Consider the following 14,798-nt stretch of genomic DNA (forward strand, 5'->3'; position numbering starts at 1 on the left):
CCCGCGTACTCGCCTCCACCGGCCCTGGCCTCGAGCCGCCCGGCTCCAGCCCCGGGCACGTCCCCGCCCCGCTCCGGCCCCAGGCCCACGTACCTGCCTCCGCCAGCCACGTCCCCGCCTCCCCTGCCGCCCGGCTCCACCCCGGCTGCGTCCCCGCCTCCCCCGCCACCCGGCTCCAGCCCCGTGTACCCGCCTCTGCGGGCCCCAGCCTCAGGGCCGCGGGGGGGGGGGAGCAAAGGGGGCAATTTGCCCCCGGGACCCCCACGAGAGTTTTTCGGGGCCCCCAGAGCGGTGTCCTTCACTCGTTCCGGGGGGCCCGGAAAACTCTTGCGGGGCCGGGCGCAGGAGCTTCTTCTGCTCCTGGTCTTCGCCTGCAGGGGGGGGGCCTTCCGCTCCGGGGCGGAATGACCCCCCCACTGGCGAGTTACCGCCCAAGCAGGACCCGCTGCCGAAGTTCAGCCCGGTCTTCGGCGGTAATTTGGCGGCGGGGGGCCCTTCCATTCCAGGACCCGCCACCGAAGTGCCCAGAAGACCCGCGGCGGGGCCTCCCGCCGCCGAATTACCGCCGAAGACCGGGCTGCACTTCAGCGGCGGGTCCCGCTTCGGCGGTAATTCAGCAGCGGGGGGGCCCCGCGGCAGGGCTTCGGGACACTTCAGCGGCAGGTCCCAGAATGGAAGGGCCCCCCCCCCTGCCAAAGACCCTGGGCCCCCGGAATTCTCTGGGCGTCCCCCACCGCCCGGTGCCGGCCCTGGCCGCGCGTCCCCCACCGCCCGGCGCCGGCCCAGGCCGCGCGTCCCCCCCCGCCCGGCGCCGCATCGCCCGTCCCCCGCCGCCCGGCTCTGGCCCCGCATCCCTTCCCGGCTGCCCTACTCTGGCCGGCCAGCTACCTGGCTCTGGCCGTCCGGCTCCCGCCACATATTTTAAGTTAAAAAAAGTTAAAAATTTAATTTTTTTAAAATAGCACCAAACTTTAAGGGTGCGGCTTATAATCAGGAGCAGCCTATACTCGGAACAATACGGTACATTCTTAGGTGATAGATTTGTTTATTGCTATTTCTGTAGTACTCATCACTGTAGTATCTTAGGCCCAGATTCTGCCACAATTACTAATGTTGAGTAGCACATTGCTCTATAAATGGTCCCATTAACTTCAGTAGGGCTAATATTGGAGTAAGGTACTGTACAACATGAGCAAGGGTATCAGAATAAGGCTCTGAGTGTCTACATGGTGAGTTATGTACCTTACACATTTTTATCTAGTATCACTCCATCCCATTCGCAGAATGAGGATACAGGTACTGGAGTTGAGAAGACAAATTCTCATGACTTCTAAATCTCTGCTATTTACTAAAAAGGGTTTTGTTCCTATATGAATAGTCTCTGAAGTCTAATGGCGATGAACTGCTTTGAGTGGCAATGAAGGTATAAGCTATGGGTGACAAAATACATCAGGTGCAGCTCTTTGAAGCAATTCAAAGGAATGTTTCTGTATTTTGCCAGGGATGCAGTTGGACACATCTGCAAGGAGGCAAATGAAATGGTTTCTCTGACGAAATAAATACCTGAAACCCTTTACTAACAACTTTTTGTTGCCAGTCTCTTAGTCAAATCCAGAGTGCATGCAACAGAACTGTTCATAATTTTCTAGCTAGTTTAAAGGGCCAGCCTCTATCATTGTTTACATGTGTAATAACTTCAAGAAATGCTGAAACTCCTCAAAATGTGTTTTTTTTCCATGTATTGTTGCAGATTGCAAAATGGGGCCCATTTCACCAAACATTCGCCATATTTCTTAGTTTTTTCACTTGAAAGTGGGATCCGTTTCTCATAAAAAAGGCCCATTTCTGAGCCAATGGTGCCTTTGAAATTCCAGTGTCAGAACCTGAAATTTTGCACCTTCTCAATGCAGAAATTTGAAAAAGTGCTTAAGTGATTTTGGTGCCCAAGTCCCACCTTCAGAAGTGACTTATGTACTTAGGAGCCTAAGTCTCATTTGAAAATGGGACTTAGGAAATTTTGGGAATTTCCCTCTTCACCAAATTTTGAGGAAAGGCAAAATTTATGGGAAAAGAAACCACTTGAAGGAAATTAGTAATGATTTTTCTATGAAATTTAGTGGAAAAAAATGTCACCAGTTTTGCACAGCTCCCTGTTACAAACTTTGGATCCTATAGGGGTTTGTTCTGAAACCGATGAAGTCAGTGTGCATGCAATTCTTAGTCCTTACTAGTAAATGTGAGTTTTACCTGAGTAAAGACACAACAAGAGCTGCAAAATTTGGCCCATTTTAATGTACTAAAAGCAATAATGAGAAAGTATGAGTATTGAGGTGATAATTCAACTCTTGTTATGCATAAAGCCAAGGGAAGAGCATTACCTAATGCGACAGAGTATGACTCATACTATAATTCAAGACAATAAAATGTCTTGTAACCTATGTAAAATGTTATAGAATGAATTTTAGTTTTGGAATCACTCTATATTATAAGGTACACATAACATTTTAAATTCTTTTAACTATTGACTATGTACTATCATTTTAAATATCATCTGATCATAACGTTATTTCTATTTTTTTCACTAGCCCCATATTTTAAATGGTAATTAAACATGGTGATCTCACATATCTCACAAAACTTAACCCTCAAATCTGCATTATTCAATATCTATCTGAAGTTTTCGGGAGAAGTGGTGAGACAATATGTGCTGAAGTGCAGGCAGTGTGTATTCAAATACAAACTGTTCATCACTTTGCAGGAAAAGGGGAACCCAGCTTTGTCAATGCTCCATGCAGAGTCAATAGGAGTTTGACATTCCAAATAATGGCAGGATACTTTTTGAAACACAGTAGTGCAATTAATATATACAATAATATGAATATTTGTCTGGTCATCAAATTTAATTCAGGGTATGATGCCCTCTTACTTTACTTTCCATGCTAATGGAAAATCAAATGCATGGAGCTCATTTCATACGGTCTTACGGGCCTGATCCAAATACCACATGGGGCATTGATACTTCAGTTGAAGTCACTGAGATTAAGCTACTGAGGTCAATGGGAGTAGGTTCAGTCCCCTGAAGAGTGTTCCTCTATACTAAGAAATTATTCTCCGCCTTTAATGTGAACAATGCAGATGGACAGTAAAGTCTGTTGAATAGAATTGGTGGACAGCTTTCCAGTGAAAAAAGTTTTAGACAATTTTTTTTTAAATCAAAACGAATATTTTTGCATAAAGCTTTATCCTGCCCATGTGGACAAAACACAGTTATAAACATTTTAGACCCTGCCATTTCAGAATGTTCTAATCACCCCTGCTGCCATATACAGGTATACAATATGACTAAAAAAGCTGTTCTGGATTGCTCTGAACTAGGCATATGGAATATTGTACCTGAGAACAGACAATGGCCCTGATTTTTTTTTTCACCCAGTCTGGTATAAACCATCAGTCCACTGAAATATAAAACTGGTGAGAGAATAGAATCAGGTGCCATGTCAGCACATGTATGAGTTGAATACTGACTATATTTGACACTGAGTGAGGATCTGGTAATTCTTTCTACAGTCAGATCCTCTCACTCAAGCACCAGTAAACACTGAAGGACAGAATTTGGTATAAAGTTAAGTGTCCATAGAACAAGAAATAGTACCATTAGATTTACTCTTACTTCCCCGATGTGGTTCGGTGTCAGTGGGAACTGTGTATGAGAAAAAAAGGCCCATTGTGCACACAGGCCTGCTAACATTTTACACTAATGCATGTGGGTTTCCAAAAAAGGTAACCTCAAGCCCTAAATTTCTACCCAAGGGAGCATCTCAGAGATAACATGAAAAAAAAAGCCATGAAGTCAAAGGTAGCTTATTGGCAAAGCAGGGGCATGCACAGGAATAAACATTTGGCCACTTTTGGAGGGGCACTTTCTGTGCCCCCCACAGCCGGAGGAGCTGGCTCTCCTCCCCTCCCCTCATCCAGCCCCACAGAGGCTGGAAGAGCTGGTTCTTTCCGTCATGGTCCGAGGGCCAGGGGAGCTCACTCTCCCCTGGCAGCCGGAAGAGCTGGATCTCCCCCTACGGCCCCAGGGCCAGAAGAACTGTCATCTTCCATCCCAGCCCAGGCTGGAGGAGCTTGCTCTCCCTGCCCTGGTCTAGGAGGAGTACTGTGCCCCCACTGATTGGGGGGGCCTGTGCCCCTGCTTGCCCGCCTTGTGCACGCCTAGTGCAACAAGGAAATTCAGCAGTGAAAGGATGGCCTTTCATTGAGGCAACTACTAATGGAAACAAACGTCACCCAGGAGATCAGGCTAAGTCACACAGGTGAGGGCAGTGTGCTACAAAGCACATGCAATTGCACACGAGTTCTGTCCAATGCAGATCTTTCCCCAGTCCAAACTACCAACTTGCCTCCTCCTAAGTGAAGAACCTTCAACTTCATGGTATTTCACTGTACTTTTGTGGAAATGGACAAAATTGTGTCCAATGAAACAAAAAACATGAGACATTAACAAGACAGGATGCTTTTAGCACCCCAAACATTTCTTTACAGGGTGAAAAACTGTATGAGAGTCACTGCTTTTCTAGTGTTTGTCTGTGGTGCCAATATAGTACAGGAAGGAGTGAACAGGCAAGGCCTAACATTTGAGCAGCACACAGATCCTGTTTTGTTGTTGAATATAAAAAGGTATTGTAAAATTCATAAGAAGTTTTTTTAATGGCTAAGGGTGAAACCTTCCCATTAGATTCAGGAGGCATAGCTGAGATAAGCAACAGAAATTACAATCTTTGTAATCAGAAATGGAGACCCTTTGCTTCTTCAATAGAGCAGCTCCAGAAACATAGGTTAAAGCAGCCAGCACAACAGATTTTCACTGGCTGTAGTGGCTCTCATGGGGGACATGAAGTCTGGCCAAAAGAGTGTGTTGTGCCACCACACTTCACAGATGCAGACCTCACTGAGACACTAGATAGGGGCAGCACTCTATCAACTATTGCTGAACTCACCATGTATGAGAGAAAAGCAACACTGGCTGCCATTAAAAAGTCATCATTTGCTAAGTACCGACAGTAGTATTTGACATACTGAAAATCCCCAGCATGCTGGGAACGAGAAATAATTGTGGTAACTGGGCAGTACCTGTTAGCAAATGTTGACCTTTTGATGGCTGCCTCTGCCCTTAGTTCCAAATTCTCTTCCAAAGGTGACAAACTTTAATGGCACTTTAAATAAATGGGTATCCATGAAAAGAAGGGATGGAGAGACACCTGCTAGCACGGTACTACCTGGCTGGCACAAAACAAATTCCCATCCAACAGTTCCCATTTTTTTCACTTCAGTGATACGCATTTATCATAATGTGTCCCTAGAATCAAGAGCACACAATTAAAATGATCATAGAATCATAGAATATCAGGGTTGGAAGGGACCTCAGGAGGTCCAACCCCCCTGCTCAGAGCAGGACCAATTCCCAACTAAATCATCCCAGCCAGGGCTTTGTCAAGACTGACCTTAAAAACCTCTAAGGAAGGAGATTCCACCACTTCCCTAGGTAACCCATTCCAGTGCTTCACCACCCTCCTAGTGAAAAAGTTTTTCCTAATATCCAACCTAAACCTCCCCCACTGCAACTTGAGACCATTACTCCTTGTTCTGTCATCTGCTACCACTGAGAAGAGTCTAGATCCATCCTCTTTGGAACCCCCTTTCAGGTAGTTGAAAGCAGCTATCAAATCCCCCCTCATTCTTCTCTTCTGCAGACTATACAACCCCAGTTCCCTCAGCCGCTCCTCATAAGTCATGTGCTCCAGCCCCCTAATCATTTTTGTTGCCCTCTGCTGGACTCTTTCCAATTTTTCCACATCCTTCTTGTACTGTGGGGCCCAAAACTGGACACAGTACTCCAGATGAGGCTTCTCCAGTGTCGAATAGAGGGGAATGATCACGTCCCTCGATCTGCTGGCAATGCCCCTACTTATACAGCCCAAAATGCCGTTAGCCTTCTTGGCAACAAGGGCACACTGTTGACTCATATCCAGCTTCTCGTCCACTGTAACCCATAGGTCTTTTTCTGCAGAACTGCTTCCTAGCCATTCAGTCCCTAGTCTGTAACAGTGAATGGGATTCTTCCGTCCTAAGTGCAGGACTCTGCACTTGTCTTTGTTGAACCTCATCAGGTTTCTTTTGGCCCAATCCTCTAATTTGTCTAGGTCCCTCTGTATCCTATCCCTACTCTCCAGCATATCTACCACTCCTCCTAGATTAGTGTCATCTGCAATATCTATTAATGAGGATATTGAACAAAACCGGCCCCAGGACTGACCCTTGGGGCACTCCGCTTGAAACCGGCTGCCAACTAGACATGGAGCCGTTGATCACTACCCGTTGAGCCCAACGAGCTAGCCAGCTTTCTATTCACCTTATAGTCCATTCATCCAGCCCATACTTCTTTAACTTGCTGGCAAGAATACTGTGGGAGACTGTATCAAAAGCTTTGCTAAAGCTTTGCTAAAGTCAAGGAATAACACATCCACTGCTTTCCCCTCATCCACAGATCCAATTATCTCCTCATAGAAGGCAATTAGGTTAGTCAGGCATGACTTGCCCTTGGTGAATCCATGCTGACTGTTCCTGATCACTTTCCTCTCCTCTAGGTGCTTCAGAATTGATTCCTTGAGGACCTGCTCCATGATTTTTCCAGGGATTGAGGTGAGGCTGACTTGTCTGTAGTTCCCCGGATCATCTTTCTTCCCTTTTTTAAAGATGGGCACTACATTAGCTTTTTTCCAGTCATCCAGGACCTCCCCCAATCACCATGAGTTTTCAAAGATAATGACCAATGGCTCTGTAATCACATCCGTCAACTCCTTTAGCACCCTCAGATTCAGCGCATCCAGCCCCGTGGACTTGTGCTCATCCAGTTTTTCTAAATAGTCCTGAACCACTTCTTTCTCCACAGAGGGCTGGTCACCTTCTTCCCATACTGTGCTGCCCAGTGCAGCAGTCTGGGAACTGACCTTGTTTGTGAAGACAGAGGCAAAAAAATCATTGAGTACATTAGCTTTTTCCACATCCTCTGTCACTAGGTTGCCTCCCTCATTCAGTAAGGGGCCCACACTTTCCTTGACTTCCTTCTTGTTGCTAACATACCTGAAGAAACCCTTCTTGTTACTCTTAACATCTCTTGCTAGCTGCAACTCCAAGTGTGATTTGGCCTTCCTGATTTCACTCCTGCATGCCTGAGCAATATTTTCATACTCCTCCCTGGTCATTTCTCCAATTTTCCACTTCTTGTAAGCTTCTTTTTTGCGCCAGGATTTCACTGTTAAGCCAAGCTGGTCACCTGCCATATTTCCTGTTCTTTCTACACATCAGGATTTTTTCCCCTGCAACCTCAATAACGATTCTTTAAAATACAGCCAGCTCTCCTGTACTCCTTTCCCCCTCATTAGCCACTAGTTACTGGTTGAGCCCTACTGGAGTCTCAAACCCGCCCCCATAGACAAAGGGAAGGGATTGAATTGAAATCCACTGTTCTGATCATGTGCAACATGAGAGATCAGTCCACAGAAGTCTCTGACAGGAGGATTTCATCAGCAGACGTGGGGTGATAAATATGCATAGTATTTCTGTAGGTAATGAATTACTGATTCCATTAATGTGTGAGTAGGGAATCCCATAAATTGCTGGTCTTATACCGCAGACTTTCCTTCTGACTATGTAACAGGAAAATATAGCTTTTCCCTGTTTCTTTCTATACTCCACATTGTGGAGACACATTGCCTGATTCTCCTTACACTTACGCGAGCGTGACACAATTATTATTGCATTTGCAGTTAAGTAACTCCCGATTTACAGCAGTGTAAAGGAAAGGAGAACCAGGCCCAAGACTTCCCATTGCAAATATTTCATTTCAAAATACGGCATAGAAAATATTTAAGCAGGTGGCTAAAAATTTACTTTTCCTGAAAATTGATGTGAATAAATGCTTGAGTACTGGAATGCTCATAGCAAATAAACATAGGCCGCTCATGAACGTGGTTAACACAAAATTACCTTTGAAATAATACTCTTCCTTCATCTCTAGTGTTTGTATATATTATATAGATGGATGTGTTACAAATGTGAGATATTATCGGTTATTCACATATATCTTTTCAGAACAATAAGTGGGTTTCTTAATGTTTTTCAATAGGTTAGGAGCACTGATCTGTTACTTGAGGTTTTATCACTTGGGCTGAGGAGGGATGAGATGGAGTGGAATTGCTTCAGTAGGAGCATAAGCAGCTCAGAACATGTGAAAATAAGGCTCAGGAAAAGCATGGATGTTAAGACAGCCAGATGGGGCAGCCTGAAAGACGGTTTGGTCTAGTTTTTATGTTGGGTAGGAATTATTTTTATGGTGCGCTAAAGTGGAACTCAAAAAACAAATGCAGTTGATCTCATCCCCTATCATAGGGATGCTGTTACAGTGTTACCCATTCAGGTGAAATCCTGGCCCCACTGAAGACAATGGAAGCTTTGCCACTGATGTCAGTGGAGAGAGGATGTCAACCTGGATCTTTGCAAGCATTTTATACACATACTTGAGAAGCCTCCTCTGTTCCATCTGCTGTTGTACTATATTCCCAGGCTCCCTTACCCCTGACCTTATACATAATTGCTTCATGCTTGGTCCCCCTTCCCCCTAGCTGCTTTTGTCCAATCCGCCAAACTGAAAAAAATCTCCACGGGCTAATGGTTATTACAGCTGATTGTTTCTTGCCATTGGTGGCAGACACTGTGAAGAAGACAGTGAAATTGACTAAAAAGCCGTATAAAACATGCACAGGAAACAATCCACAGCTAAGAGAGACTTGACAGCCGCTAAGATGCATACTAGTGATTTTGCTTAGGCTTTGGCATCGTAAAGCAAGAGTACATCATCAGTGGGTATTTCTCTACTATTTGAGATGCAAGCTCTAGTCATAATTGCAGTGCTGCCTAGCAGTTGTAGCTGTAGTTTGCCTGAAACAGTGAGAAAGAGATATTAACACATAATAAATATCTCTGGCGTATGAATCTCAAAAACACACTGACATAATGAATTTGCTTTTGCTTTTCCCATTTCTATTGCCTTTTAACTGTAATAACCCTCCCTACCCCATGACATTCCATCTCCATCTCCTTAATTATTATTAACATTTTTGTTTTTTTCATTTCTCTCTATCTTCTTCTAGGCTACCTTCTGTTACCACTCCATTAGTTGCAAAGGCCCAAACTTTCAAATCTCAATGGTATCTACAGTCAGGGACCAAAATTCATATCTGGGCACCAAAATAACTGGCCTGATTTTTCCTTGAGCATGCTCTAATTCACATTACATTGCTGTTTTCCTTTTGGTGTGGATAAAATGAGCCAAATTCTCCTCCCACTTATACAAGTGTAACACAAGAGTTACCCCACTGAAGTCAATGGTGTTAAAATGGTGTAAAACCAGTGAGTTCAGAATCGGGCCCATTATCTTTACACCAAATATGAGGTTTTATTTTGTAGACATGGAAATTATGCCTATGGACAGGTGGCTCTCTTTTCTATTTCCTCCTAACTAGTACCATTGATTGCACACACTTTTCTTATTTTGTTCCTTGCAAGTCTCACTTTCAACCCACCTAATTCTTCCATACATCTGCCTCATCAGAGCCTCTTGTAAGTAACTCAGAGTGGTGATCATGCAGGTAACATTTATTTTATTTAAATCTTTCGGATAATAAAATTAGAGGTATCAGATGTGTGTTAAAATGCTTCCAATTTTACCACACATCTGACACCTCTAATGTTATTATCTTAAAGATTTAAATAAAAAACAAATATGCTTTGCCTGTAAGCCAGAAATTCTCCTATTTGACTGAATAAGCCTCATTCCTTTTAAAGTCATTTTGGAATAATTTATCTTCTAATTTCAGAGTGCTCATGTAAATGTGAATAGTAGTGAGTCCGAAGGAACTCGTGAAATGCATAATGCTAGAAACACAAATTTTAGATTTTTTTTTCTAGATAAGAAGGTGTTTTAATGAATTAATCACTGGTACTGATTATCTCCTAAATGTTGACGTTTGAAATAAGATGCTACAAGCAGCTTCTTATCTAGAAAATAGCAGCCAGAGTCAATAACCAAAACATAAAATGTAGGAATATTACTGATATTATGCAACATAGGGCTGAATTTGGTGAAATAAGCAGGTGAGCTAGAACAGCTGCTGTTAACATTTGTTTAGGTTGACGAAGTAGCTAGTGTTCAACCAGTTTGGTTTTTATATGGCCTTGCAAGATACGTCAACGATAGCTATTAAATCTACATCACTATTGGAAACTGTTACCTCCTTGTTGATCAAAAATATGAAATGGAGTAAAAGAAAACATAACATACCATGTTCACACACAACACAAAAAGAACTATATCAGGGACATCAGGGAAGGTGGAATACTATAACAACACATGTTATATTGTTATACTATTCCACCCACCTTAATGGAGAACCCTTGGGTGTGGCTACTCCATAGCCTTTCGAATCCAGATTTCCTCCCACTTTCATGGTGTCACACGGCTTTCGCTGTTCAATGTATTCGTTCATGGTGGACTCCAGGAGGAAGGCAAACTTGCCCTTGGATTTGCGAACACGGGCTACTCCCTCAGCTGTAGTCCTAGTGAACACTGATGGCTCTGCCGATTTCATGTAGGTCCACATCTTTTCATACACTGCTATTTTTGATCTCTGGAGAAAATTAAAGAGAAATTAGATACATCATAGACACTGAGGCATCGAAAGCACCACAACTCAATGTACAATTGATCAAAGCTGATCCCTCACACCAGCAGGTTTTGGACAATTTTACCTGGGCAAGAGATTTCCTTGAGTGCTTTGGTTATTTTAAAAGAAACAATAAATAACAATAATATAATAACAACAAACATTAATTGTAGGCACCCTGTAGCCTCTGGGAGCCTTAATAAAATAATTGCAATCATAGGCCTGAAGTCTCAGCTACACAAAGGTAGTTTTTGCTTCCAGAGCAGAATAAAAGGATTTTAGGGTGACTGAAAATTCAAGCCAAAACTTACAAATGGGCAATATATCCCTTAAAATCCACAGAGGAGGCGAAAGAGAAAAAGAAAACAGGCCTCCCACAAATACTGGACAAAATATCGAAGTCCTTACTCAGTTTTAATGCTCAATTTTACTCAGTCAAAACTCGTATTGCCATCAGTAAGTTTTGCTTGAGTAAAGGCTGAGTAGTTACTTCGGAATACACCCCACACTGAAAACAAATATAAACAAAACTCAGATGTGCACACACACTATTAAAAAGGAAACAAAATGGTGTATTGAGCTTTGATCTCAAAGACATGGCGTCTTGGTCTTTCGTTTGTGTTGTGGGAGAGAGAATTCCAATATCAGTGACCCTTAGCCTACCAAGCCCTTCCTCCTATCATCTCAGGATTGTACCAGTGCTGCAGCCCTTAGCCAGAAATGTATGATACATTTACAGCTTGTTGTAGATTGCTTGTAAATCTGTCTCCTTGGTGAGTGCTCAGCATAATTACAAATGATGGGAAAAGATGGTATTGTTTTTTTGTTATTGTAATTATCTAAAACTTTATTAAGAAAGAAAGAAAGAAAGAAAGAAAGAAAGAAAGAAAGAATTCTATTGTCAGGAATAAGGCTTTGCATATTTGCCATTCATATTTAACATGTACAATTAAAAGCCACCTACCTTTGCTCTCCTACTCCCCCCAACAACATGGATACATATATTCAAACCTAGATAATGCACAACTTTTAAAATGTTGGCAGCTATACATCAATCGGCATTTTTATTGAACAAACGCCAGCTCTCCCCTCCTCTTTGTCATGGGAGGAGAAGGCTCCTTTTAGTGAAACTAGACGTTTCTAAGGGGCTCCATCCAGCTCTTGTACAAGTCGAAAGAAGTTCCCATTGAAGCAGAATTAGGTTTTTGTGCTCAGTCCTTCAAGGTACTAGCACTCCTGGGAGGTGCTGAGTGCCTCCAGGCCGCAAAGTAGCAAAATGCTTATGTGCATCCATATTCAACAAAGCACTTAAGCATGTGCTTAACCTTACATCAGTGGGACTTAAGCATGTGCTTAAGTGCTTTTCTGAATAGGAACAGATGTTGACTCAGTCCTAAAGTCCCACTGACTTCAGTGGGAGTTGAGGTTTCTCAGCACCTTGCACCTTGTTCCATGACAGGCAGAGTGGGTGGAACTGGGGAGATTTTACAAGAAAATGTGGAACTAAGGAATTAAGTATTCATTTAAATTGATTTACCTTAAAAAGAGTCAGTATGGAAACTCTGTAGAAGATAAAGAAAAACTCCCTGAAGTATTTATCTGTACCAATTACTGAATAATTGTATTAGTAATGTGGCCAGAGAACAATGTCTCGGCTGCACAGGAGAATGGTGAAAGGAAACATCTTTGTGGCTGGAACATTTATCAGTGTTTGCTAGTGAACAGCATCTCATGAATATGCCTTGTGTAAGAGCTTAACAAAATCTCTTCAGTTTTTTCAGCTGGTGCATGCACTCCATTTTATACTGTTATGGAAAAAATACTGACAGCTAAAAAATTCTAACTATCAAAAATACCTACACAGCTAGTCATGTCCACAGAACCAGCTCCTGCTGCTGTTACCCTGGTATCAATTCATACTACTTCCGTAGTGCCCATAAGCCATGATAACTATTGAGTTACTCTGCATTTATACCTGTGTAACTAGGAGCAGGATCTGGGCCTGATTCACCACTGTATTATTCCTATTTTACACTGGGGTAACTCCACTGATTTCAGTTAGAGTGGTCTAAAACTGGAGTACTGCAGTGCTGAATCAGGCTCCATATCAAGAATGTTGATGTGTCTTTATCTATCTCTACTTCCCAATCATTCCTGAAGTTTTTAGTGCTAGATTCTTGATAAGGAAATATAGTGTACTGGTTTCTCTTAAAACTAAAACACAATAAATTAAGGTAAAATTTTCACTCTTCTGTCTTAGCAAATCGTGGCTACATTTCCGAAAGAAGGTCCTTTTAAAAAAACCTTTTTCGTAAATCAGTTTCCTTCTCCCACCAGGCAAACAATAGAAAGCACTGAAGTTCTAACAAGTCCTCATCTATATAGAAACACTGTCAAGCCTGCAACGTTCAGCTGAATAATTCTGTCAGCATTAACATTCAATATATAGTATAAGCTAAACTAGAATGAAAACCAGACAGAAAGCCAATAGATTTTCCATACTATAATATAAGGAAATAGTGAGTGGTTTGAATTCTCATACTTGACAATGCTACTTTTCATATAGGATTTTTTTTTTGCAAGATAATTGAAATTTAATTCTCTGCCTTTGAGCAAACTGCTCTCAACATTCAGCTTTCACAGCTTCCAGCCAGCTTTAATAACAGTCAGAAAGGAACTCTGTTTTTCTTTTAAGTTGACTTTTAAAAACAACATTTTTTCTCTGCTGATCAATCAGAACTAAAGCAGATTGCAAATTAATGTAGATTTTCTGACATTTGGACCCCATACATTCAGGGTCATGAGTGATCCTTTTTCATCGAGATGGTAATTATTAATAAAATGGTAACCAAGAGCATGAAGCCCCCAAATGATGAGACATGCTCTTTGTCTTCTAACCTTTTAGAATGCTAGACCGAGCGAATTAGGTGGGGTTTTTCTTTAATGTTTATCAATATCTGTACTGTAAAACACTTAGGGGAAGATGTTTGCATCCCTTTGGAAATACTTTATTGTTTCTCCTATATTTCTTGTTAAGTATTTTTAGCAATAGACACGGCAACACTGCATAGATCAGAGCCCTTTTGAAGATAAGCCTTTAGATACATGATTTAAACAAAGTGCTTCAGCTAACCTAGTGCTTGTTAAAGCTTCACATTTATATGTGCAGTTACATTTAGTTTTTGTGACTACTTTTGTCTTGTTTGCTTTTATGTTCTAAAATACAGGGGGGAAATACAGAGACACAGTTGATCTTGCTGCTTTTCTTTTAATTTCCAAAGATTAAAGTGAAGGAATGGTGTTTACCACAGGTGAACTCAAAAATGCTATTTCTTTTTTAAATGGCTCTTGTTATTTACATAGAATACAGAGTTAAAGCACAATATAGTAGTTATCTTTACAGCATGATTAGAAAAAAATGACAAAAGTATTGTGGCTAAGATTGGTAGCTCGTCCTTATATCAAAGCAGCTGACCTCATTATTTCAAAATTGCAGTTTGTCAAAGTGTTATGGAAGCGTCAGAAAAAGGGTCCCATTCTTTTGGGTTTTTTTTTTCAAATCCCTATACACTCACTCTACAGCGTTGCCTACAAGAAGTGAGATTTTACGATGGGCATGTGAAGTATATTAAAAAATAATGGGGAACGATTAAGAATATATAAACCTGTCTTATTCCTCGCCCATTTATATATTTTAATTACCCTTATTGTGTTAGCTTAGTTAATGGAACTACTCACATGCAATGGTCATCATTTTGGTTTACACCAGGGATCGAACCTGGAATCTGCAAAACTAGAACCATGACTCTTCAGCAGTTAGTTAAAGAGCCAGACTTTGTAGCTCAGGCACCAAGGCATCCTCATAACACATAAAAGCAGCAAAGAGTCCTGTGGCACCTTATAGACTAACAGACATATTGGAGTATCTGACGAAGTGGGTATTCACCCATGAAAGCTCATGCTCCAATACATCTGTTAGTCTATAAGGTGCCACAGGATTCTTTGCTGCTTTTA

The 14,798-nt window shown here is 42.1% G+C and overlaps 1 protein-coding gene across 7 annotated transcripts in view; it reads right to left on the minus strand.

Moving 5' to 3' along the window:
- The window catches only part of GRIA4 (glutamate ionotropic receptor AMPA type subunit 4), a 329,847-nt gene that overhangs the window by 41,422 nt on the left and 273,627 nt on the right, over positions 1-14,798 (minus strand). For all 7 annotated transcript variants that reach the window (XM_045018837.1, XM_045018818.1, XM_045018828.1 and 4 more), the window contains one exon: positions 10,501-10,748. In XM_045018837.1, coding sequence (XP_044874772.1) covers positions 10,501-10,748 — 248 coding nt within the window. The remainder of the gene's footprint in view (positions 1-10,500; positions 10,749-14,798) is intronic.

This window comes from Mauremys mutica, chromosome 1 (genome assembly GCF_020497125.1).
Source record: "Mauremys mutica isolate MM-2020 ecotype Southern chromosome 1, ASM2049712v1, whole genome shotgun sequence".
Taxonomy (NCBI): domain Eukaryota; kingdom Metazoa; phylum Chordata; order Testudines; family Geoemydidae; genus Mauremys; species Mauremys mutica.